Here is a 27,341-nt window from a genome sequence, read left to right as displayed (position 1 = left end):
AATTATTTTATAAAGTACCTATCACAATGACATTTGCACTCACATTTTTTTAACTACTGTATTTTCATTATAATAATTATCCTAAAATTAAAGTAGGAAGGCACATTAAAGGTATTATATGCCATTTGTGGATCAGTATTTTACTTTAGGTAAAACTGTAAAGATAATGGGTATGAAAGTGCTTTGTAAAATATTATTTGTTATTATTACAGTTATTCTTATATTATTACATTTTCATAAATGTGCCAGTTAAAATAAGAAAGGTATCTCTTCTCAATATTATAATTATGCTTTTAAATAGAAATAAGCCACTTTTACCCATGCTTCTATTATTTCTTTTGTAGCTATTTATGTTCTTTCTTTTCCTGTAATAGCTGTGAATTTCTAGATTGACAGTCATAGAACCATACACCTTTTAAAAGAGACTTCAGAGCTCTTATCTATTTCTTTGCCTTTAGGCAGAGTTGCCCTTAAACCTATTCAGACAGATGAAGATGTACACAATTGAAAAAGTACAATGTGAATGTTTTCCCAATTATAAAAATTACATACATTTTTTAAAAGAAGTCCCATATCTTCCTTTCATTCAATGTCAAATACTTCTGGCTTAACAATATAAACACTCAGTGATCAAGGGCAACACAAAACAATATATAACCAAAAACGATTTCTTTTGCTAGTACTTGGCATAAAAATTGCACATTGTGATTTGATATTGCTGTTGTTGGTGATGGATTTTCTGTCCCCTTTCACCCTAGTTGCTTCTGCCTGCAGACATGACATTTAGAAAATAATACTATTAAAAAATGTTCAAAACAACTGTAACAAGAATTTTAAAGAAAAAAAAAAAAAGCCCAGCAAATACAATTGCCATTTTCTGGCCTAGTGCAGTGGCTCACACCTGATAATCCCAGCATTTTAGGAGACCTACATGGTGGATCACTTCAGCCCAAGAGTTCAAGACCAGCCTGGGCAACGTGGTGAAAGCTCTACAAAAATTACAAAAATTAGCCAGGCATGGTAGCATGCAGCTCAGATCCCATCTACTTGGGAGGCTGAGGTGGGAGGATTGATTGAGCCTGGGAGGTCGAGGCTGCAGTGAGCCGAGATCCCACCACTGTACTCCAGCCTGGGCTATAGAGTGAAACCCTGTCTCAGACAAACAAACAAAAAATTTACAATCGCCATTTTCTACTTTACTCTCCTGTAGTTACTAATACATGTGATGATTTTAAAAATTATAATCATGTACTCAAATTTTTTTGTATAACATTATAAATATTTCTATATTCTGACATGTTGCTGATGTTTTTCATTTTAATAAATTTATAATATTTTATTTGGTAAACATGCCATTATGGTTTATTTTCTATTATTATATAATGAGGCAGTAAACATATTTGGTCACACAGTTTCTCCAATGGAAATCTCTCTGTATAAAAATTTTCAAAAATGAACATTTTTGAGACTTGATCTACAGTTTGAAATTACTTTTCCAAGTGATTCTTCTGATTTCTCTACAATCAGCCATGCATGAGTGCTCTAGCACTGTATGTTTCAGTGATTTTAATTTGTACTAAATTTGGAATAGTGTCTTTGATGTAAATTAATCTTTTGGGAACCAAATAAAGGGAGAAAAAATGTACTGTAGCTGCTGCACACATTAGATTATAAAAAACTCAGATTAATTTCAGACTATTAGACAATGATCTAAAGTCTTATATCAAATGATCAGTTACCAGATATATTAAAAGGGCAGTCACCAAACGAGAGCTACTGTTCCTTGCCTGCTAACTGTCCCATCTGGGCCCCTTGCCCTCTAAAGAGGCCCTTTGATAAAAACTGAACATTTTAATGACAGTTCTCTCTTTTCTGATTTAATTGTATATCTCCCTTGCTGAAAAGAGTTTCAGTGACTCCCATTGTCCACAGATAAATTCCAAATCCTAAATCCGGGGTCTAAGGCAATAGAAAAAATGCACAGAACAGCAGTACCCTGACAGGGGGACAAGGTGGGCAGTCAGAGGGCCTGGATTCAAGTCCCATCCCTGTGCTAATATTTAACCTTTCACTTTGCTTATCTGTGCAAGGAGAAGAATAGTATCTATTTTACAAAGCTGTTTAGAAGATTACAGGAGAATTCATTTGAAGAAGCTCAGCATAGAATGAACGGCCTCCTTCATGTGAATTCCTTTCTTTCTTTCCTCCTTAATCTGGGTTCAGCCTTTGTTACTCCAGCCCATGGATCCCCACCCCACTTGTTGCTTTTCTGTTTCTGTACCTCTGCTCATTGTATTTTCCCTATCAAATTCTTGTTCTTCACATCTTCAAAATCCTATAGAAGATCTACGTAGGAAGCCTTTCCAGCTTGATCTCTCCTACTAAAACAAACTCCTCATGCACTACCCCCTCCTTCTAGCATTTATCATAGTTTGCTGCATGCAAGAGCCACGTCCTTTGGAAATGAAGTCCATGTCCCGATGTTCTTTGTATCCCTACATCATTCTGACGCAATACCTGGCACAAAATAAGCAACTGTTTATTGTTGGTTTTATTTAATTCTATCTTACACTTTATGCTTTTTTCTATTGCTCTCCCTCCTCTGCTTTTATTTTTTTATATTTTATGTGCACTGACATTCCACACTGATCACATCCACCGTGAACAATAGAGGTGAAGACTGTGAACTTCCCCTACCCTCCAAACAGGCATACACAAATTTGAATAAGTAAATGAAATGATAGCTTTAAGGAAAGCGGGGAAGAGAACAAATCTGTCAAAGAAACAGTATTTGCATGTCTAAATCTGTCTGTTTTGGGATGTAAGCCAAAGTCAGGGGTCCAAGACTATTTCCATTCTATTGCATTCCATCTATTATTTATATAGTGCATACTGCTATAGTCTCTAAGCACTTTCAAATGAAATACAACATACCTTTGGGAGTGAAAAAGGAAATGAGGAATGGGGAGGAGGGGGAGGTGTTGGAACATTGGTTATCATTTTGAGCATGGTAAGGTCTGAAGCCAAGACAAGCGGCTCCTCCTCTCTTGACACAGGTGTGAATAACTTATTGTTCAGTATCTGTGGCATACATTTACATGTGTGAGTTGGAGGCCAAGCTTTGCAGTAAAAGCTTTCTTTATCCTTTGCTTTAAAAACGCACACTCCTCAGGGAAGAAGAACCCCCTATTTCCCTAGTATCCAACCTGGAATTCAAAACCCGATCAGAACATAATTGCTATCAGTGTTCACCATATCAACCTCACTCTTCATGTTTTTTTCTTTTTTTATATTTATTTGTTTGTTTATTTATTTATTTATTTTTGAGACAGGGTCTTACTCTGTCACCCAGGCTGGAGTGCAGTGGCATAATCTTGTCTCACTGCAGCCTCAACTTCCTGGGCTCAGGTGATCCTCCCACCTCAGCTCCTCAAGTAGCTGGGACTACAGGCACACACCACCACGCCCAGATAATTTTCGTATTTTTTTTTGAGAGACGGGGTTTCGCCCGGTTGCCCAGGCTGGTCTCAAACTCTTGAACTCAAGCAATCTGCCTGCTTTGCCTTGGCCTCCCAAAATGCTGGGAATACAGGGGTGAGCCACTGCACCCGGCCTGTTTTTCATTTTTTAAAAGTTCTTGTGGCAACAGAGACTACAAATGCTAAAGCTTCTGCATGCTGAGTTTTGCTCATATGGTTCAGTTTCCCATGACATTTGTAAATTCTCAAAACACGGAAGTAAAGAAAAGAGTCAGGTGACGTCCTCAAACACTTATAGAGCACCCTATGTCTCTCCAGGCAGCGCCACAGATACATAGACAGTAGAGGTTCAATACATGCTTTTCCTGTCACTGAATTCTTCAGGTAGTTCCTTATAACCTGCTCTTATTAAGGAGGTCTAAGGAAGCCTTGAGATCTCTCCAGAAATAGAAAAGCATCCAAAAGCTTTGACACCAGGCTGCAATATTTCTGATGGCTTTAAAGGACATCTTTAGGATAGGCAGGGGGCCCTGATAAGGCTTTCTAGTTATAATTCATGCAGATTTCCTTGCAGAAGCCTCAGACGGGGGGAATAAGTTAAATACAGCTGCTTCAGCCTGGGGTGCTCAATATTGTCTTTAATGATTAAAAATGCTGACTCCAGTGGGAGCAGAGCACATGCTGCAGAGATTATTATGGTTTGAAGCATTTTCTGTGTGAGTGGCAGGGGGCAGGGTAGGAGGGGTTGGGGAGGAAGACCATGAAAGATGTCAGTGGATTGAGCAGCTGAGCTTGTGAAGGACAGAGGCAGGCAGGAGAAGGTCTGGGAAGGGGATGGCCACTGTCCTCAGGAGCAAAGTTTTAAAAACTGAAGTCTCAAGTTGTTTTCCATTTTGTATGTAGCGCCCACCGTCCAGTGAAGAATGTTAAAGACAACGGCTTTCTGTTAGCAGTGCACTGAGGGATAGGAGGGAAGCATGTGTCTGTGCTCTAGAGGGAAGTGGACGGCGGAGAGGTGTGAGCATGAGAGGTGATGGAGGAAAAGGCTTCCAGTGTGGTGGGGAGTGAGAGGGGACAGTGGCAGCTAAGATGGGCTTGTGGAACTTGTCAACATGATCCTTGGCCTCTCAGAAATCCTAGGAGTTAGGGCTACATTTCCTGCATCCATGCAAGATGGAGGAGGGGGGGTCATTATGATATGATTTTTAAGGAAAGACTTGAGCTGGAATAATGATAAACTAATTGGAAAAAAAATTGCTGAAATAGTGTGGGCACGGTGGTTCACACCTGTAATCCCAGCATTTTGGGAGGTCAAGGCGGGAGGTTCACCTGAGGACAGTAGTTCAAGAACAGTCTGGGCAACATAGTGAGACCCTGTCTCTACAAAAATAAAAGAATTAACCAAGTGTAGTGGCATGCACCTATAGTCCCAGCTATTCAGAGGCTGAGGAGGTGAAGCAGGAAGACTGCTTGAGTCCAGGCATTAGGAGACTGCAGTGAGCCATGATTGTACCACTGTACTCCAGCCTGGGCAACAAAGCAAGATTCCATCTCTTTAAAAAATGAATTGCTGAAATATAGATTTGTTTCTTTTCTTTTCTTTCTCTCTCTCTGTCTCTCTTTTTTTTTTTTTGAGACAAGTTTCACTATGTTGCCCAGCCTGGTTTATTCTTGGGTTCAAGCAATCCTCCCACCTCGGCCTCCCAAAGTGCTGAGATTACAGGTGTGAACCACTGTGCTCAGCATTGGATTTGTTTCTAATTGAAGGAGAGAAAGAAAAAGAAGAGGAAAGAAAGGAGAGGAAGGAAGGAGGGAGGGAGGAAGAAAAGATGGAAGGGAAATCTCTGCCAACCTTATTCCTATGCCATCCATGGATTCAGTCTGCTTAGAATGGCTCCTACAGAATGAACTAGTAAGGTCCATATCTCCCAGGAATGACTTTAAATGATGGCGCGGTGGAAGGGAACTCAGAAATAAAACACACATTGAGTCTTCAGGAGGCACCAAAAGATCCTGCAAGAGACCTAAAATAGGAAGGCATGGGCTAGGGGAACCCAAGAATGTCAGGTGTGGGGTTCATGGCTAGGGGCCCCTACCGGCCCACAGCCATCCTTGTATTCTCCTAGGTGTTATTATGCATTTGTAACTCAATATATTACCCATCCATGTATGCTTGTATTTTAAAAGGGGGAGCATCGAGTAGATGCTATTTAACCCAAAAGAATGAACCCAGAAAAACTAGCGGCCATGTAATTTTAGTATGTACTCGATGCTGTCACTAAAATCATATTTTAAAAAATAATAGTCGGCCAGGCCCAGTGGCTCACACCTGTAATCCCAGCACTTTGGGAGGATGAGGCAGGCAGATCACCTAAGGTCAGGAGTTCAAGACCAGCGTGGCCAACATGGAGAAACCCCTGTCTCTACTAAAAATACAAAAAATTATCCAGGCGTGGTGGCAGGCGCCTGTAATTCCAGCTACTCAGGAGGCTGAGGCAGGAGAATGGCTTGAACCTGGAAGGCAGAGGTTGCCGTGAGCTGAGATAGCACCATTGTACTCCAGCCTAGGCAACAAGAGCAAAACTCCGCCTCAAATAATAATAATAATAATAATAATTAGTCTTGAGATAATCCCATGAGGACAGATAGTAGCGTCACTACCCCATCTATGGAAGAGAAGATGGAGCCCCAGGGGAATCAAGTTCCAACCACAAAACTTCTCACTGTTTCAGTCGGCTTTACCCTGCACAACTGGCTAGTTGCAGAGTTTGTGGCATCTGAGCAGATAAATCTTTTACCGTGTGCAGGGGTTGTGTTGTTGTTGTTGTTGTTGTTGTTGTTTTCAGGGTTTACTTAATTCATGGAGCATGGGACACTCTGCTGTAGCTGATTGTTACCATGCAGGAATGTAGGTCCAGGTCTTCCCACTTTTTAAGAGAATTCGGACATTTCTATTAGCACACAAGGTCTGATATTTTGATGTTGGTTCATCTGGAAAAAAAAGAAATCAAAACATTGTGTGAACTAGGTACACTGGCCGTCAGTGTGAGGCGTCTGCTTTAGCTCTATGGACTTGGCCTGGAGTCCTCATCTCTTTTGTCTACTTCCCTCCATCCGAATCATTTGCACTTTTGGGGGGGAATCTTGCAAATGAAAGATGGCAAGGGAAATTTGTTTTTTTTTTTTTAGCATCCAGAATTCCAATGAGCTAGGTAGCTGGAGGGTGTGGGGGCAGGGCAAGGAAGAGCAAGGAAGGAGGGGGAGACGCCTGCGAAGGAGAGGAAATGAAAGCACAGGAGCTGACAGCACTCTTAGTAAATATTAAATAGTAACGGAACAAAGAGTAATAAGCCACAGAAACTGCGATAAGAATGCCAGTCGTTTACTATATTTCAGCACGCAGCTGGGTACCAGAGCTTAACACATCTCTTCTGACATTGCAGACAGTTTGACTATGCTAGGAGCAAAAACCTGAGTAATAAAAAGCAAATGTGTTTGCTATTGAAGAAATAAATGAATGGTAGAATGAGAATGACAAAAGAATGAAAGAAAGAAATTCTATTTCCATCGTTCTAAATAGATGTTACATCTCATGACAGATAAGAGTTCATTAATTAGCAGCAAGAGATTTTGGAAATAACCATAGTATAAATGGTCTCTGCTTTGCATTTGGTAATGAAAGTGCTTTGAATGTGACGCTTTAGTAATTCAGACACAATATTTCTTAGTTTCTATTGTGTACGAAGTACCAGGCACTGTGGGGAGAGGCATGGGAAACGGTGGGTGTAATCCTTTCTTCTGAGCAGTTTACAGTCTAGGGGTATTAGATTTTCCAGAAGGACGAAGCTCCCCACAAAAGCCCATGTCAAATCTTAAACAGTTTCAAGCAATAAAAAAGCTATGTGCTAGATACCTTTTCCAGAAAACGTATCACTTTGCATTCATCTGAACATAATTCAAACCACATTTACCAAAACTCTGGTTACTCTGTTATACAGCCACTTCGCTTTTATGTTTCTGTAAGAAAATGCAAAGAATAGCACTTTTTTGGAAACATCTTTAAGATTTTTTTTTTTTTTTTTCTGAGACGGAGTCTTTCCCTCTGTCCCCCAGGCTGGAGTGCAGTGGCATGATCTTGGCTCACTGCAACCTCTGCCTCCTGGGTTCAGGCGATTCTCCTGCCTCAGCCTCCTGAGTAGCTGAGACTACAGACACCCGCCACCATGCCTGGCTAATTTTTGTATATTTAGTAGAGATGGGGTTTCACCATGTTAGCCAGGATGGTCTCGATCTCCTGACCTGGTGATCCACCCGGCTCAGCCTCCCAAAATGCTGGGATTACAGGCGTGAGCCCATGGCTCCTGGCCAAGATTTTTTTTTATAGTTTTTTTTTTTTTTTTTTTTTTTTAAGAGATGAGTTCTTGCTCTGTCAACCAGGTTAACATGTAGTGGTATAATCATAACTCACTGCAGCCTTGAACTCCTGGGTTCAGGTGATCCACTCACCTCAGCCTCCTGGGTAGCTTGTGACTACAGGCACACACCATGGCTAATTTTTTATGTTTTGTAGAGATGGGGGTTTAGCCATGTTGCCCAGGCTGGTCTCGAACTCCTGGGTTCAAGCAATCCTGCTTCAGCCTCATAAAGTGCTGGGATTACAGGTGTGAGCCATCATGCCTGGCTATCTTAACATTTTAAACAATAAAATGCTGTTTACATTTATCCACTCTTAAGGCTCTCTGAGTCTGGGCTGTTATTGGATATGGTGATCCTTACTCCTAACCCATCCCCCTTTTTTCCCCCTCCCTCTTTTTATATTATACTCACACTATCATGAATTGCAGACATATTTATTAAAAATGCTATCACACCTCCCTTTCCATTCTTTTCCCTTTCAATACAGCAAGCCGGTCCTCAAGTTAGGGAGTCACACCTGTCCACTTCTCAAGCCTGACAGTAGTTATCAGGAAGCACATTTCAAAAAAAAAAAAAAAAATACAGTGGTGGCAGTACCACTCAGTGAGAAGAATGAATTCCAAATGCTGTCAAAATAAAGACTGGTTTGATTAATGCCAGCATTCACTTTATTTTCATGGCTTCCTCTGCAGGGTCAAAAAGAGCAGCCCAGGGCCAGAGAATATGTGTTGACACTAAGGGGCACCTTTTAGCAATGCACATTTTTAAAAGTAACGTCTAAGTTACTTGACATGTTATCAAGAGATTGCCTTATATCTATCAAGAAGCTTTAAGGCTCATTGCCTACTAAGACATCTCCAGTACCAATTTTTTCTCTCTCTCTTCTGTGACAGCTACAATATCAGTGATGTAATGCAGTGTATATTTGAGCTCTCTATGACATCTGTGGAAGTCGAACCCTATTTTCCAGACAGACACAAAAATCATATGGGTTTTAACTCATTTTTAAGTGGATTCTAACCTTGTATAAAAAATTGAGAACAGGTGATCAATATTCTTAAAGAATCATAAAAATTCAGAACATTCTAAAGAATAAATACCTTTAAGAAAAGTTGATGGGAAATCCTAAGCTGAAATCAAACAAGTGACTGTATTTAAAATCACTTGATTTGCCAGAATAGCTAGAAGAGAAGCTTTGGAATGTTTCCAAGAAATCACAAGTGTTTGAGGTGATGGATATCCTAAATGCCCTGATTTGACCATTACACATTGTCTGCGTATATCAAAAGAAGCACCCCATAAATATATACTATTATTATGTATCAATAAAAATTTTTTAAAAATCACTTGGTTGCCGGGCGCGGTGGCTCACGCTTGTAATCCCAGTACTTTGGGAGGCCGAGGCGGGCGGATCACGAGGTCAGGAGATCGAGACCGCGGTGAAACCCCGTCTCTACTAAAAATACAAAAAATTAGCCGGGCGTGGTGGCGGGCGCCTGTAGTCCCAGCTACTCGGAGAGGCTGAGGCAGGAGAATGGCATGAACCCGGGAGGCGGAGCTTGCAGTGAGCCGAGACTGCGCCACTGCACTCCAGCCTGGGCGACAGAGTGAGACTCCGTCTCAAAAAAAAAAAAAAAAAAAAAAAAAAAAATCACTTGGTTTGCATTCTATCCCTTAATCAATCTTTGTGAATCTTGATATCATCTATATGTTTCAGACTACTTTCTTACATCTTCTCAACCATTTTCAAAGTTATTGTGGTGCTTTTAGGAAACTAGTAAAACAACTCTTAGACTTGTATGCAGCGAAAGAACAGAAAAATACGAGAGCTTACTTGGTCCAGCTGGACTTTCTTGTTTACTTAAATAAAAATAATAAGCTAATCTGTGTTGAATGTAGAATCCACTGAAATATCACAAACTGACGTTGCTTTATCTTTCTCGACAGTGTTTTCTCAGAAATCCCTGCCCTCTTTTTGTCAATTTACAATAGTCAGAGAATTCTTTTCTTTCTATGAAAATCAGTAACTGGCAATATTTAATAAATATAAGTGTACCTGACATAACCGTTAACATTTGACATCTATATTTTAAGTCATTCAAATTACATTATGTCAACTAAGAGCCCATATTTTATACTCTGATTTAAAAAATTTTTTAAACTTTATATCATTTAGTAAATTATCTCAGGTTTTAAAAAATAATAATTATTAAGCCTAGAATGGTGTCGCATATCTGTAATGCCAGCTAAGTCTGGAGGCTGAGGCAGGAGAATCACTTGAGCCTAGAAGTTAGAGTCCAACCTGGGCAACATAGGGACACCCTCTCAAAAAAAAAGAAAAAAAAAAGTGGAAGGGGAGAGAAAAAAATTATTAGTTATCATTGTAAACAAATTTCTTTGACAATATCACCCTAAGCAAACTGATAGGCATTTTCAATTCGGGATCCTTGTGTATGTGGAATGTGGGAGGAAAAACCCTGTGAAGCGTCCCCTCCCCCTGCTTCTGGTCCAAGCTTTTCTTGTGGCTCGGTGGCTCCAGGTTACGTCCATGTGGCTCTGAGCCAACAGAAATGCCTATGGAAAGGCTGTTCTCAACAGAGGGCTGTCTGCCTTTGTGAAAGACGAGAAGACAAAGCCTAATACAGTGCAACTTCTTTAGAACATTTTCCAGGGAACTGAACATTTTGAATGTTGTACGTGGGAAAACATGCGCCGTGAGAGCAGCACAATGACGGCATTTCACTGTACTTGCACTTGCCAGGCATTCCAGCGCGCCCTGCCTGTGAGGCTAACAAATGGGCTTCAACAGGAGATAGCACAGGCTCGGGAAACCTCTCCTACCCCACCCCCTTTTGTGCTTACACAAAACGGTCAATTATGTCCTTCTGAAACAGAGGCCAGGTCTGTTCTCAAATACCACGCTTTGGAGGAGGTCTGATTACTTAGGCGAGTTCAGGTGGCCTAGAGAAAGGCAAAACAGTACCTTTACAGGCTGCAAAACATCGCTGAAAGCATCAACAATCTTCTCTGAAGGAAGGTAAGCACACTAGCACGGGGTAAGTATCCTCATCTCTAAAGACTGGGAGCAGGAGCTCTTTTATTTTCCCTCTTTGTGCTTTCTCTATTATATGCTATTCCGTTACATGCTATCATATCATGGTTCACATATTTGAAACCCCGTCTTCTTATTCATTTAGATTTATTTCAGATTATACAGAATCTCAGGCCACTGAGGACCAGGGAGTGGGGCAGGCCATTCTCTTTGTCTTTCTTCCATTGTGCTGTGTAGACCCAGAGGCAGGGCTCTCCATAGAGCTGGGATTGGGCAACCTCACTGTCAACTACTGGCTCCAGCCTAGTTACTTTTCTGCAGAGCTTGTTTGGTACAGTGCAGGAAATACTACTTCGCCGGGGTTTTCAGTTATCTAAGAGCATCTTGGTATTTTTCAGATTACCAAGAATCTGTGGCAATGTGACTGTGACTCAACAGATAAAGCAACCAAGATAGATGGCTGATGGAGACTCTGTGTTTTGTAAGCATGCATGATAAGCACTAGGAGATAAAAAAAAAATTAATCAGTCAATGGAACAAGGCAGGAATGAGAAGAATGTTTCTAATTTAAAATCTAGCATAAATTTTGCCCTTAAAATCAGAGAAAATATAAAGAATCAGGAAATTTTTAAAATACAAAATTAATCAAGAAAAGTCTTGCTTAAATAGATGAGTATATGGTTTCAGACACAAGTAAATGTTTATATGTATAGGGTTTTCCTTTTCTGTTAGGATTAAGTAACTTTTTGGAGCAAATTTATTTAGAAGTTGATTATTCAGTTTGTGTATAAAAATCTACTTTTTATAATTCTTTTAAAAACTATAAAACAAGATTAGTTTTTTTTAAAAACACAAATAATGTTTTTAACTTTTCTAAATGCTAGGTTCCAGAGCATAAGTGGTCTAACAAAACTGATCAAGTCATGGACACTGAAGTGGAGTGCCCTAAAAGGCCTCAAAGAATACAGGAATGAAAGAATGAGGCAACCAAAGGTCAAAGTCTGGATAACTTCCAAATCTCTGTCCACCAACCCCACCTTACCACACCTCTTATGGATTGGTCATTCTTCTACCATGTAATGGGTTGTATAGAGTCAGTTTTGATGCTTAACAGGCTGAAGCAGCACTATAAACAGCTGAAAGGCTGGGCGCAGTTGCTCACGCCTGTAATCCCAGCACTTTGGGAGGCCAAGGTGAGTGGATCACTTAAGGTCACGAGTTTGAGGCCAGGCTGGCCAACACGGTGAAAGCCCGTCTCTTCTAAAAATAGAATAATTGGCTGGGTGTGGTGACATGCACATGTAGTCCCAGCTTCTTAGGAGGCTGAGGCAGGAGAATTGCTGGAACCAGGGAGGTGGAGGTTGCAGTGAGCCAAGATTGTGCCACTGCACTCCAGCTTGGGCAACAGAGCAAGACTCTCTCTCAGTAAAAAAAAACAAAAACAAAAAACAAAACAAAAAACGAACAAACAAAAAACACCAAAACCGAAAGTTCAATATTTAACATTCTTGCTCTTAAAATACTCCCAGTGCTGCTGAGGACTTCTCACTGGCTACCTGTAACCTGTATCCCTACCTCCTGGTGTTCATGCCCTTTGTAATGCCCTCCCCTTCAGTGTGAGCTGGGTTTTGTGAACTTGTTTCTGGCAAACACTATGGGGCAGAGGTGATGAAATGTCACCTGTAAGGTTAGGTTACAAAATAACCGTGGCTTCTGTCTCAGGTGCCCTCTCTCATTTTCTCCATCTGAAGGAAGCCAGCTGCCTTTTTTTTTTTTTTTTCTGTGACAGGGTCTCACTCTGTCACCCAGGCTGGAGTGCAGTGGCGCAGTCACTGTCATTGCAGCCTCAACTTCCTGAGTTCAAGTGATCATCCTGCCTCAGCCTCCCAAGTAGCTGGCACACACCATGACACCTGGCTAATTTTTGTAGACAGAGTTTCGCCATATTGCCAAGGCTGGTCTCGAACTTCTGAGTTCAAGTGATCCGCCCGCCTTGGCTTTCCAAAGTGCTGGGATTACAGGCAGGAGCCACCGTGCCCGGCCTCAGCTGCCATGTTTTGAGCTGCTCTGTGGAGAGGCACACAGTGCACTCCAACACCCCTCCAAGGAACCAAATCCTGCCAACAACTATGTGAGTGAGCCTGGAATCAGATCCTCCGTCTTGAGTGTTCACATAAAACCTCAGCCCCAACTGACGGCTTGCCTGCAATCTTATGAGAGATCTTGGGCCAGAGGCACCTCGCTAAGCGGTGCCCAGATTCTTGACCCACAAAAACTGTGAAATGATAAATATTTGTTGTTTTACGCCACTAAATTTTAGAGTAATTTATTATGCAGCAACAGATAATGAACACCCCAGTTTTGTTCAGTTTCAGCCTTCCATCTTCAGACTGGCTTCTCTCGCCCTTTCTCTCTCATAGCTATTCCCACCCCCACGTTCCTTTTACTTCTTTTGTGCAAAAGTTTAAAACTATCTCCTTTAGGCTGGCCCTTTTAGGCTATGCCCTATGGGCTTCTCCTCCTTCACTTTCAATGGCCTGAAAATAATAAATAAAGGTTTCAACCTAAGTGAAACTTTAGTGTTAGCTGTTATGAGAACAATTTTTTCAACTTATATTAAGAAAGTGAGTTATCCAAAATAAATATCTATGACTTCATCATCTCAAAAATACCTTAGCTTTTGTACATTTTATAAAGTTGAGATTAAAAATCTTGATTAGTCCACTCCTTGAGTAATTAAACTTTTTATAGTAATTAGACAAATTATTTTCAAATATTTTATCTGGAATATTTTTATCTTTGGCCTACCATTTTATTTGGATTATTGCAATATGTTCTTGTATGAGATGTGTCTACATCTGAAATCCTCAACTTTCCAGACTTCTGGGCTCAGCTATAACTTGTTTTTTTTTTCTTTTTTGAGACGGAGTCTCACTCTGTTGCCCAGGCTAGAGTGCAGTGGTGCAATCTCGGCTCACTGCAACCGCCGCCTCTCGGGTTCAAGTGATTCTCCTGCCTCAGCCTCCTGAGTAGCTGGGACTCCAGCAGCCGCCATCACACTGACCTATTTTTGTATTTCTAGTAGAGATGGGGTTTCACCATGTTGGCCAGGCTGATCTCGAACTCCTGACCTCAGGTGATCCGTCCATCTTGGCTCCCAAAGTGCTGAGATCACAGGCGTGAGCCATCGTGCCCAGCCAGCTCAGCTATGACTTTAACACCCTAAAGAAAATGCCTTGTGCTACCCTTGTCCCATTCATCACCTTGAAAAATGTTATATTGGAGGTAACAAATAACTTAAAACTAAAATTAGGCTTTTCCTCCTGAATGACTGGAGCACAGAAAAACCCTCACAAACTCCCCTTCCAGGGCTGTGTGTCCCTCCCCCCCTGCCCCCATTTTTCCCACACTCTTCTTGTCCATCTTGCTGTTTTCTCCCCCAGTTCCAAAGCTCCCAAATTCATTCCCCACCACAACATTATTTCTCCTTAATACAGGGCCTTTTGACTTGATTTTGTTTTAACTTCTCCCATCTAGGTTGTGTGACAGCAGGGAGGGGAGGGGCCTCCGCTTCCAACACAAAGGAGGTACCAGACCCATTTTTGTTTTTTCTTTCTTTGTTTTTTTTTTTTTTGAGACAGAGTCTCGCTCTGTCACCCAGGCTGGAGCACAATGGCTCCGTCTCGGCTCACTGCAACTTCCGCCTCCTGGGTTCAAGATTCTCCTGCCTCAGCCTCCTGAGTAGGTGGGACTACAGGCACCGTGCCCGGCTGTGTTTTCTTTCTCAGATGTTGTCCTCCCTTTCAGCTCAAACTTCCTTGCCACTGAAAATAACATTTTAAAAATGTTATACTAGAGTTTAAATAAAATGATTAAGTTTAAAAATCTTGATAAAATATACAACAAGAAAAGTAATTTTCTCATTGAAATACTGCTGAATTTGCTAAAAAACGAAAATTTTTGAAGTGGAGTATTTTCTTAATCCTGGCCCAAGTGCTCATAAGCCAGGTTATAATCCATTTCAGGTAAAAGGTAATAGCTGTTTTTATGTTATAATTGTAAGACTCTCTTTGGGGATCAATAGTCATATATTTGAATGTTCATTTTATGGCATGGCAAATGAATGGCAAATATTAGGAGGTTATGTCTTCTCTTTTAACATCAGAAGTATGGCACTGAAACTAATCCTGGATTGTAGCCTGCTGTAAATTGTGCTTAGTCTCAGGAAGCTGAGTGAAGAAGAGACACTCAACTTCAGGCATTGGTTCTAAGGAGGAACTGTAGAAGAGCTTATGGAAGACTACATAGTAATTCTAGATGACATTCAATTGAATTTTAAAAAAATAAATGTGAAGGCCGGGCGCAGTGGCTCACTCCTGTAATCCCAGCACTTTGGGAGGCCGAGGCGGGCAGACCACGAGGGCAGGAGATCGAGACCATCCTGGCTAACACGGTGAAACCCCGTCTCTACTAAAAATACAAAAAATTATCCAGGCGAGGTGGTGGGCGCCTGTAGTCCCAGCTACTAGGGAGGCTGAGGCAGGAGAATGGCGTGAACCCCAGGAGGCAGAGTTTGCAGTGAGCCGAGATCGCACCACTGCACTCCAGCCTGGGTGACAGAGTGAGACTCCATCTCAAAAAAAAAATAAAAAAATAAAAAATAAATGTAAATATTTCTATTCCACTATGAAAATGCATTTCCCCAGGAAGGTAAGAAGGGTTGGTTTCTGGCTGTGCACTGGGGAAACATTCCCTCTCTGCTTCCCTCTTGGCAGCTAATTGTATCCAGTGTTTTCAAAGGGAGTTGGAAGTTTCTAGGGAAAATAACTCGAAACATGTTTGGTGAACTGGATAGGGGATAGAAAATAGGGAGTTAGTGAGGGAGAAGGGTGCTGATGAAAGAAAATTCCCACAGGTACATTTTGCTGAGTGGTAGAAAGAATTCATGAGGAGCAAAGAATAAGAATGGCATGGTGCCCTGGATTCAATAGAAGACCTGGGCATCAGAGTAGAGGAGTTTTTAAATCAAAAGTACCTAGGCTAGGCGCGGTAGATCACAGCCTGTAATCCCAGCACCTGGGGAGGCCAAGGCAGGTGGGTCACTTGAGCCCAGGAGTTGGAGACCAGCCTGAGCAACATGGCAAAACTCTGTCTCTACTAAAAATGCAAAAATTAGCCAGGCGTGGTGGCACATGCCTGTAGTCCCAGCTACTCAGGAGGCTGAGGAACAAGAATCACTTGAACGCGGAAGGCAGAGGTTGTAGTGAACAGAGATTGCACCACTGCACTCCAGCCTGGGCAACAGAGTGAGACTCAGTCTCAAAAAAACAAAAACAAAATTAAAAAAGTACCTAGTGAGTCCCTAGCCAGTCAATAGTGTGCTTGCTAAATAATTAAAAGAGTTGTCACCCAAAATTGTGTTGTTTTGTGGGGGCCCAAGAAAACCTTCTGGGGACCCTCTAAGAAAGCATCTCATAATGGAAGGGACTTGTTTCCCTTCTCGTTGAGCCAAGGAGTCCAAGTCAGAATGGCAATACAGAGAATGGAACAGTAGCCAGAAGCCCAGTGGCAGTTGAGTGATCTGGGGATCAGAGATTAGCAGAACTTCACTTTGGCCAATGGCCAATGTAGAGAAGTGCTCCACTGGCTTAGATAAAACAGGTTTGAGCAGCAGCCAAGTCAAAACTTACAGAGCAGCAGCCTCAAAAAGAGCAAAGAGGGAAGCATGGGCATCTGGGACCTCCAGATACTTGAGCTGGTGGACGGAGGAGAGGAGACATTTGAAAGAAGGTTGATTTTTTTATGGTTACAGGGGTGGGAAAGATATTAAACTAGGAAAATATTAGGATTGAATGATACGGTCAGTTCATTTGCATTCACAGGCTGGGAAGTTACAATAGCCCGCAGAGGGAATAGTTTCTAACTATGATCAGTTTTTCATATGGGAGAATTTCAATCATGTAAAAATAACATTTTGAAAAACATGTTTGTTGAAGATCAAATTTAGATTTCAGTTATTAAGACCCCAAAATAATTAGCCAGATTTGGGAATCAACATTCTCTGTCGTGGATGTACAATAAGGCAAAACTTTAACACTAAACTGTAGAACTCACCTCTTCAGTGAATCAGGGTAATAATTCTGTGTCATAACACTATTGTGCAGATAACAAGGAAACTTTGGGGAAAGTGTTTAGCACAGTGTCTGGCACATAGTAAGTGTCCAATTATATTTGTTCATTGATCAGTGAAAAAGGCTTCGCCAGAAAATTAAACTGGTGGGAGGAGAAAGACCACATAAAACACTAAAGCAATCTCCAAGGGCTTTTGACATCCACAACACCGTGAATGAGATGACAGTTTCTTTTACAAGGCAGAATAGAGAGAAAAACATTCCAAACTGAGAATCATGAGTGTTGGGGCTTTTTGGTTGTGGTGGTGGTTCTATTTCCAACTCCCCTGGTACCTCTGGTTAACTCCTCAACTGACCTCTCCCAGTGTCAGACAGCTCATGGGAAAAATAAGGCGTTCAGTCTCAGTAATAGGTAAGGTTGCTTTTAATGAAAACAACTCACACATTTATAAGATATGACCATTATTGCTTCTATAACACTGGCTTTAAATTATCTGCTGTTTTTTAAATGTGTAGTATAGCAATTACAGGATAGCAATTATAATGTTTTGTATATGTATTTTTAAAAACTGTGTGTCCCTAGAAAAAGCCCAAGTGTTGCATCATCCCCAATTAAATTAACTACAACTGGGGGAAGTTGGGTTGATTGGCCCAGCAGGGAATAGCACCACTACACTCTCAGCGTCATCCTACCCGAATTAGAGTTAAATGAGCCAGAGGAAGACTACAGACTCATTTGTGAGCTGGTGTTGCAAATTCAAATACAAAAAGTAAAGTTATGATGGTCACTGTTTAAATTTGTATTAATCGTCTATGTTTTTTCAGGGAAGAATGGGGTGGGTGGCAAGGATGCAGGGGAAGCATGATGAGACCAATTATTACAGCTGATATTTATTGAGTACGTGCCATGTAAGCAGGCACTGTGGCAAGCGTTTTACATCCATTATCCCAATTGACTTATAGGTAGGAACAATGATTCTCATTTCATAGAAAAGCAACCTGCCAATGTTACTCAGAAGAGTTGTTGGGATTTGAAGCCAAGTCTGTGGCTCTGTTCAGTGTGTTTTCCAGATTATTTCCTGAACATAGAATACATGGAAAAGACATAAAAATATGTGGTACTAGGCTGGGTGCGGTGGCTCACAACTTTGGGAGGCTGAGGTAGGAGGATAGCTTGAGGCCAGGAGTTCAAGACCAGCCTGGGTAACACAGTGAGACCTTTTTTCTACAAAATGTACAAAATTTAGCCAAGTGTGGCTACTTGGGAGGCTGATGCGGGAGGATCTCCTAAGCCCAGGAGTTTGAGGCTATAGTTAGCTATGGTCCCACCACTGCACTCCAGCCTGGACAACAGTGAGACTCTGTCTCAAAAGAAAAAATACAGACCGGGCACAGTGGCTCATGCCTGTAATCCCAGCATTTTGGGAGGCTGAGGTGGGCAGATCACGAGGTCAGGAGATCAAGACGATCCTGGTTAACATGGTGAAACCCCATCTCTACTAAAAATACAAAAAATTAGCCAGGTGTGGTGGCACGTGTCTGTAATCCCAGCTACTCGGGAGGCTGAGGCAGGAGAATTACTTGAAGCCAGGAGGCAGAAGTTGCAGTGAGCCAAGATCGCACCACTGCACTCCAGCCTGGGCAACAGAGCGAGACTCCATCCCAAAAAAGAAAAAGAAAATACATACATATATATATCTATACACATATTTAAGTACCATATATATATTTAAGTACTATATATATAGTGCTTAAAAGTATAAGGTTCGCTGATACATGGTGGTAAAGCTTCCCAGTTTGCCAAGTGTGCTTCGTAATAGGATATTTGAATGTTATTATGTAATGGTAGTACGTTCTGACCTATGTTCATCTAGAGATATATCACTGCTATATAATAAAAGCTTCTAGTTAGTATCACTTTTATATCATTAAAATATATAACTTGATTCTTTCGCAAACGTTAAAACAAGATACTTTTACAGGGCCACTACATTGGCCTCCAAGTTGTAACTGGTAAAGTGGTTATCAACTCTGAAGTAGCTATTAAATTACTGAAGCAAGACAATAGCCAAAATATCATCTGTGCTGAGCAGCAAACCCTGAGTTTCATTAGAAGAGGCAACTATTGATTCATAAACAATAGGGATTTTCTGTAATAAAAAGGCATCTGGTGGCCCATGCAGACCACTTTTAGTCCCAGTAATGAGTTCAGTCGCTGTCACAATACTTGATGACAATTTGGGCTTAATTTCAACTGCTCTGTTAGCCTGTTGTGCAGCATGTACAAATCCACATCTAGTTAATGCCATCAATTTATTTATTGGCCTCAGTTTTCTTTCTTCTGTTTTCTCTGTGTTATTTGGGGGTACCGCTACTCACTAGTCAGCCAAATCAGAAAACTGGGGGTCATTCTTACTCTTCAATACACACTTCAAATGTGTCTCCTCTGTGCCTGGCTTAGTTCAGGCCCCATCTCCACTCCCCTGGACCACTTCAACAGTTGCCTGCTGGGCCCCAGACTCCTCGCTTTTCTTAAGCCCATTCTCCACACAGTCAGGTGTCTTGTATTTAAACCCAACACCAACCTGTGTCTGCCCGTTTAAAACCTTTCAGAGGGCCAGGCGCAGTGGCTCACGCCTGTAATTCTAGTATTTTGGGAGCCTGAGTCAGGAGGATTGCTTGAGTCCAGGAATTCCAGACCAGCCTAGCCAACATGGTGAGACCCCATCTCCTGTAGTCCCAGCTACTCTGGAGGCTGAAGTGGGAGGATCTGGAGGCTGAAGAGGGTGGTCAAGGTTGTAGTGAGCCATGATTGAGCCCCTGCACTCCAGCCTGGGTGACACAGTGAGACTCTGCCTCAAAAAAGTAAAATAGATAAATAAGACTATAAAACCCTCAGGGGTCCTCATTACCTACAGAGTAAAGCTCCAGGCTCACCTCCCAGCTCACCCTCTTAGTCATGACTCTCCAGTAATGTGGAACTTGTATTTTTGCTGGGCACAGTGCTATTGGCTGTTTCTCCCCACCTAGCCTTTGGTTCAAGCTAGGCCCTTTGCCCAAAATGCCCTCACCACGCAACCCAACCTCCAGCTCCTTGTCCCTTGTCTAGATCCTCGTCATTCTCTACAACACAGTTCAAACATCGCTTCCTCAAGGAAACCCTGCCTCACCACATCATCAGCCCTCAGCTTCCGTCCCATCCCCGGCCAAGTGATCTTCCTCTCTGTTCCCATGACTCTGGGAAATCAGGTATTTACTAAATGTATTACTACAATTATCATTACTCTTACTACATTGTATTTTCATTCTCTGTTTATGTGTTTCTTTAGAATGTTAGCTCATTTAAAAAAAATGTAGGATGGACAAAAGTCAACAACTTGATAGAAAAAGAGGTAAGACTAGATAGTTCATAGCATATAATGTACATGGCCCTGACGCACATGAAAGCATGTTCAATCACACTAACAAGAGCAGAAGTGTAAATTACTATGTTACCATTTCTTACCTGTCATATTGAAAAAAATTAGAAAGTTTGACAACATAGTCTGTGGGTGAGGCTGTATAAAAATCCGCATTCTCAGGTATTGTGGATGAGAATAAAAAATGGCATAACTACGATGGTGGCAGGGTTAGCAACATTGAGCAAAATTGCATATGTGTTTTCCTTTGACCCAGCAATATCACTTCTAGGAATCTATCCCAAAGAAGTCTGCAAAAAATATGAGAAGATGTATGCAGAAAACTACACTTTGTAGTAATTTTTGTAATAGCAAAAAAATTGGAAACAGCCCAAATGACCCCTAATAGCAGACTGGTTGAATAAACTGGCAAATGCATTTTGCAGCTGTACTGAGAGAGAGAGAGAGAGAGAGAGAGAAATATCTTTATGTAATGCTATGGAGTGCTCTCCAGATGTATTGTTAAGAGAAAAAAGCAAGGTAAAAGACATATGTTCAGTATGCAACCATTTCTTTAGGAAAGGTGAGGATATAATCATAAATACATATATATATATATATTTGTTTTTGAGACAAGGTCTCACTCTGTCACCCAGGCTGGAGTGCAGTGGTATGATCACAGCTCACTGTAGTCTCAAACTCCTGGGCTCTCAAGTAATCCTCCCACCTAAGCTTCCCAAGTACCATAGGCACAGACCACCGTGCCCAGCTAATTTTTGTAGAGATGGGGGTCTTGCCATGTTGCCCAGACTAGTTTCAAACTCCTGGGCTTAAGCGATTCACCCATCTCAACCTCCCAAAGTGCTGGGATTACAGGTGTAAGCCACTGTGCCAGGCCTTGTAGTTAATATTTTTAAAAATGTTTCCTGCAAGAAAAAAAAGGAGAGAACAGAAGGAGGTAACAAGGATAAAAGCTAGACTTCTTTGAATATCCCTTAAGGATTTTACTTTGAAACTATGTAAATATGTTACTTGTGAAATAAATTTTTAAATTTCTAAAAACTGCAACAACACAAAACAAATGAACCTAAATATGTCTTGAATTAGTGGAATAATTTTATGGAGAAGAGCTAACCTGGTTCTTCTCCTGTATTTTGCCTTCCCTCCAGCCTTTGCTATCAGAGTGTCTGACCCTAAGCCTACAACAGATTAAAGTTTGTAACAGTCTCAAAGGCAAAGCAGAAACCCGCATTTCCCCTGAAGGGTTAATGGGAAGTCCTCCAACAAAAGCCAAGATCTCATTTATTTTCTGCCTTTTTTACTAAAAAATTACTTTCTTCATTTAGGTTCCTTCTTCCTTTCTCTTCTCAGCATCCTTAAAACCACAAGTGACGTGAGCAGGCTTCTCTCTTCTAGGAATGTTCAAAGTTGGGCGCCTTGGAAAATGGTAGTTTCAAAGACACAACTAGGAACTTTTCAAAGAAAGATTCTTTCAGCTAGAGATAGAGAGCCCTTGACTACAGGAATCAGAATTAATTAACAACAGGAAGAGTAACTGTAGCGGGCCATAGGAAGGTAAAGAAGAGCGTAATGCAGGTCAGGACCAAAGAAAATGACACCAAAGATCAGTAACACAACAGCCACTGACTCTAGTTGCCCACACTGGGGAAATATATTCAGTTTCTGGTTAGGAGGGCTGAGTGGTTAAAATGAGAAGCACTCTTGTATAATACATTTGTGCATATGTGCTTACGCTGTCTAGTTATCTCAGGTCAGGTTCTCTGGAAGTGGGGGGCAAGGTGGTTATTTGGGTTCAATACCTGTGAAAGGAAAGGAGTGGAAGCAGGACTGATCAGAGGAAGAAGAAGAACTGTAAGGGCTCAACACAGCCTTGACCAACCTGGTGAGAAATGACTGGTCTTTATTACCCCTACCTCATTTAGTCACCTGACATAGGCTCCCCTGGAAAAGGCTTGACCTCAGAGGAGGCAGCTCTCTGCAGCCAAAGCAGACCCTGAAGGTGCTGACAGTCCTTCCTCCAGCTGGGCTACAAGCCCTTCCTTGAAAGGGAACCTACCTGAGTGGCACATCTCTTTGCCTACCATAAGCCTACTGTAAGCCTTTCCAGAGTTAATATAGTGTTTTTCTTATAATTCTCAAAATATAAAAGGTATTACATTTACAGTAGACAACTCCATATATTTAGTGTTGAATACAAAATTACTGTTAGAATTTATCTTCAATGGATTATCAGGTAGTCGATATATTTCTGTGCAAGCTAGAATTACTGTTCATACACTTATTCATCCCACAAACATCTATTAACTATTTATTGCATGCAAGTCTCTGGAAATTGAAATATAAATAAGTACACTTTTATCATAAACTCCTAGAAGTCACATTCTAGTGGGGAGGTTGATAAAATAGACAAATAATTAAAGTGGTGAGTTAAAAAGATACGTCTAAACACAGTGCTATAGAGGTTAAAGGGACATGAAGAAGAAAGCACTTAGCTGTGTCTGCAGACATCCTCCTGGAAGAGCAGATGTGGGCCTTGGCTGTCAGAGGACAAGAAATATTTGCATAGCAACATTACAGGAAGAGCAAATTGTATGTGTAAAGGCTCAGAACAATGAAAAAGCATTGCACAGATTGAGAACCACAGATAAATTGACATGACCAAAGCACAAGCACTATTTAAGGAGGGATTGAAATATGAGACTGGAAATATATCTATATATATTTGTGTGTGTGTAATTATCTCATTAATTCTTTAATGTTATTTTTTACTGTATTTTATCTTGCCAGTGTTTGTCAAATATATTTAACCATGGTTTGTGGGGGCTTTCTGTTTTTTGCTATAACATATTTCTGCAAGACGTTCTTTTTGAAATGTTGAAAGACAGTGATGACTGAGCCTGCCCGATTATCTGGGACATAAGCTCGAACTGGATCTAGTACCTGTGAACAAGTGTATTCTGACTTGATATTGACAAATAAGGAAAAGTTATTACTGGATGCAAGTCCTGGGAAGGCTACAGCAGTATCTCTCTGCTCTTGGAGATTGAAATGCGGAACTCTGCTAGGAGGAATATTCTATCTCCCTGTCATAAAGAGTCGTTAGCAACCACCTGGTTCAGGTCACAAGCAGGGAGAGGAAGGACTGCAGAGTCCTTCGTTCTTTCTGGTGCAGCTTAACTGATTTGAAGAAGCCGAAGAAGAAAATCCAGTAGCACAGTTAAGACTTTAGCCATGGCATCTCTATCACACCAAAAGCCAACATCTACTACTCTGGGAAAACAAATGATTTTTACAGGTAAATAGTTTTTGTGTATGCTTTCACAAGGAGATCTAAATTTGCTTTTTCTCTCACATATACAATTTTATATAATGGATATAACAATGAAATGATCACATATGTTTTTTGTTTGTTTTTGTTTGTTTTTTGGGTTTTTTTTTTTTTTTTTTTTTGAGACAGAGTCTTGCTCTGTCACCCAGGCTGGAGTGCAATGGCGCAATCTCGGCTCACTGCAACCTCCACCCCCTGGGTTCAAGAGATTCTCCAGCCTCAGCTTCCTGAGTAGCTGGGATTACAGGCACCCGCCATCATACCCAGCTAATTTTTGTATTTTTGTAAAGACAAGGGTTTCACCATGTTGGCCAGGCTGGCCTTGAACTCCTGACCTCAGGTGATCTGCCTGCCTTGGCCTCCCAAAGTGCTGGGATTACAGGTGTGAGCCACGGTGCCCGACCCACCGTTTAATTTACATGATACTGCTATCTCATTATGCCCACTCAGTCTGATCATCATCATCTTGTTGCCGTAAACATGTCTTTAACACAGCAGTTGTCACTGTATCTGAGGTAACTTTCACAAAGGAATATTTGAATTAGCATAGCTTTTATGGTTTGTGCAAGAGAAACTTCTTTGATGTAATAAAAAACATACTTTTCATCAAATTTTTATTAACACTGATTTAAGCTTCTCATAACATTATAAACTTGACATATTTGCTTGATAAAAATTTGAGCAAGATATGCATTAAACCTAGTAAAGTTATTGGTTTGTGTTTTGTTCGTTCAACTTACTTTAAGTGATTTGGGCAGTGTGTGTGAAATTATAATAAAATCTAAAAAATAGAATATGACTAGTTGTGGTAAGTCTATAAGGCATAAACTAAACTTCATCTTATTTCCTTTTTTTCCAAATTATTTATTTTTTGAGACAGAGTCTTGCCCTGTTGCCCAGACTGGGGTGCAATGGCACGATTTTGGCTCTCTGCACCCTCTACCTCCCAGGTTCAAGTGATTCTCCTGCCTCAGTCTCCCGAGTAGCTAGGACTATAGGCGCACGCCACCATGTGTGGTTGTTTATTTATTTATTTATTTTGTACTTTTAGTAGAAATGGGGTTTCACCATGTTGGCTAGGCTGGTCTCGAACTCCTGACCTCAAGTGATACACCCGCCTGTGTTGGGATTACAGGCGTGAACCTGGCCTTTTTTTTTTTTTTTTTTTCCAAATTGTAAGCATATTTTACAATGTTACAGAAAAATAATCAAATGCATATTTATGGTGGGCATTTATGATTTGTGTTGCTCATCATCCATCTCATCCACTCCCCTTCTTGTGACTCACTTGGCTTTGGGAAAACCATCTCTTTCCTCACTCTTACCTCTTTTTTACTCTTGTGAGAAGGACTTTGTCAACTAGAGTACATTGCTTATCTGCAATTCCTTTTGCCTTTATTCTTACAAACTCTATTCATTTCCAAAGTAAGTCTGCACATTTTCTTTCTAGCCTCTTCAGTAAGGTTGTTTTATGCACTTGTAATACAGTTAGATTTTCTTGTCACAGTCTGAATTCCTTCCTGAAATCCTACAATCTCCTAAATAATTTTTTTAAAATTTGCATCCATTAAGGTTTCCTTTTTATGCTATTAAGTATATGGGGGTCTTGACAAATTAATAGGACCATGTATTCACCATTATAGTACCATAGGTTGTAGTCTCACCACTTAAAAATTCTCTTGTGCTTCACCTATTCATTCCCCCCTCCCCCTTTCCCCCTAGCTCCTGGCAACCACTGATTTTTTTCACTGTCTCCACAGTTTTGCCTTTTCTTGAATGTCATAGAGCTGGAGTTATACAGTATGTAGTCTTTTCAGATTGGCTTCATTTCCTTATCAATATCATTTTAAGGCTTCTCCACATCTTTTCATGGTTTGATAGCTTATGTCTTTTTACCACTGAATAATATTTCACTGTGCGGATGTGTCACAATTTGCTCATCGCTTCCCCTATTGAAAGACATCTTGGTGGCTTCCAGTTTTTGGCAGTTGTGAGAAATGCTTCTATATACATTTATGTGCAGCCTTTTGCATGGATATGTTTTCAAATCCATTTGGTAAATACCTAGGAGAGTAATTGCTGGATCCTGTGTTAAGCCAAACTGTCTTCTAAACTAGCTATACTATTTTGCATTTCCATCAGCAATGAATGAGAGTCCTTGTTGCTTTGCGTCCTTGTCAGCCTTTGGTATTGTCTGTTTTTTACCTTTTTACCAAAAAAAAAAAAAAAAAAAACGGTCATTTAGATTTTTATCGTGTGTTTTCTTTTAGACGTTTTACAATGTTACGTTTTCATTTAGGTCTATCATCTATTTTGAAGAGATTTTTGTGCCTTTTAAAGTTTTAATTTTCATCAGCCAATAAATTTCTTCTTTTCCTTAGCCAGTTTGGGTTGGGTTTTCTATCATTTGGAACTGTGCAAGAGTCTTAATTAATATGTAAAATTTCTTCTAACTTACGCCAGTGTATATACTTAGTTTTATGTATTTACATAGTTCAAATTGTTGTCACTTTTGATAGATTTCTTTCATTATACTGACATATAATACTTAGCTTCACAGCCTCCTGTATTTTATAATTTCCTAATTTTTACTGTTACAAATTTGTATGAATACTTTGCATAAATTATTTTTCTTGTTCTCTTATTTTCATGTGGTATATACAGAGAGAGCAGAATTAGCAGGTGAAAGATACACACAGATATATAACTTATTAGTGCCACAAGCTTTAGAGATTTGTATATACTATGAACAATGTATATGTATTTAAAGCCCAACAATTTTTTTTTTGAGATAGTCTCCCTCTGTTGCCCAGGCTGGAGTGCAGTGGTATGATCTCAGCTAACTGCAATCTCTCCTTCCAGGGTTCAAGTGATTCTCGTGCCTCAGCCTCCTAAGTAGCTGGAATTACAGACGTGAGCCACCATGCCCACTTATTTTTTGTATTTTTAGTAGATATGGGGTTTCACCATGTTGGCCAGGCTGGTCTTGAACTCCTGACCTCCGGTGATCCACCCACCTCAGCCTCCCAAAATGCTGGGATTACAGGCATGAGACACCACAACCGGCCCCCACCAATGTTTTTTAAAATCATTTTTATTACTTCGAAGAAGTGGATATGAATCCTTTTTTGCCTTTGCCTTTTACAAATTTTATTGTGACTATTTTAAAACACACGCCAATGAACTCCCACTTACCTGTCACCCATATTCAACATTTATCAAGATTTTGCCACATTTGACTCACATCTCTTGTCTTTTTCTTGTGCAAAATATTTTAAGCCCAGATATCACATTATTTCACTTACATATTTTATTATGCATCTGAAAAAATATGAACATATTCTTACATAGCCACATTGCCGTGACTGCACCTAACAAAATTAATAACTATCATTTGGCATCATGTAATTAACAACTCCATAATAAAATTTTCCTGATTGTCTCTAAAATGTATTTTCACAGTTGATTTTGAGAATAAGGATCCAACACACATTGCATTCAGTTGTGTTTTCTCTT

At 40.6% G+C, this 27,341-nt stretch overlaps 1 protein-coding gene and 1 long non-coding RNA gene across 4 annotated transcripts in view; one reads left to right on the top strand and one right to left on the bottom strand.

Moving 5' to 3' along the window:
- Window positions 1-2,438: 2,438 nt before the first annotated feature.
- LOC134736513 (uncharacterized) overlaps window positions 2,439-27,341 on the bottom strand; it is a 56,566-nt gene continuing 31,663 nt past the window's right edge. The window contains exons 1-3 of one of the 2 annotated variants that reach the window (XR_010120585.1): window positions 10,758-10,872; window positions 6,278-6,470; window positions 2,439-2,517 (exon numbers count right to left, since the gene is read on the bottom strand). This is a non-coding gene — a long non-coding RNA (uncharacterized lncRNA). Of the gene's footprint in view, window positions 2,518-6,277; window positions 6,471-10,757; window positions 10,873-27,341 lie in introns of those variants that run through there. The other variant, XR_010120586.1, reaches the window with a different exon arrangement.
- The window catches only part of SPMIP2 (sperm microtubule inner protein 2), a 143,968-nt gene continuing 140,214 nt past the window's right edge, over window positions 23,588-27,341 (top strand). Inside the window, exon 1 of one of the 2 annotated variants that reach the window (XM_055276288.2) lies at window positions 23,588-23,792. In XM_055276288.2, the coding sequence (XP_055132263.1) occupies window positions 23,729-23,792 (64 nt within the window). In that variant the 5' untranslated portion in view covers window positions 23,588-23,728. The remainder of the gene's footprint in view (window positions 23,793-27,341) is intronic. The other variant, XM_055276287.2, reaches the window with a different exon arrangement.

The sequence above is a fragment of the Symphalangus syndactylus genome, chromosome 4 (assembly GCF_028878055.3).
Source record: "Symphalangus syndactylus isolate Jambi chromosome 4, NHGRI_mSymSyn1-v2.1_pri, whole genome shotgun sequence".
NCBI classification, from domain to species: domain Eukaryota; kingdom Metazoa; phylum Chordata; class Mammalia; order Primates; family Hylobatidae; genus Symphalangus; species Symphalangus syndactylus.
The sequence above is the reverse complement of the archived record's forward strand: the minus strand, read 5'-3'. Positions and strand labels throughout refer to the sequence as shown.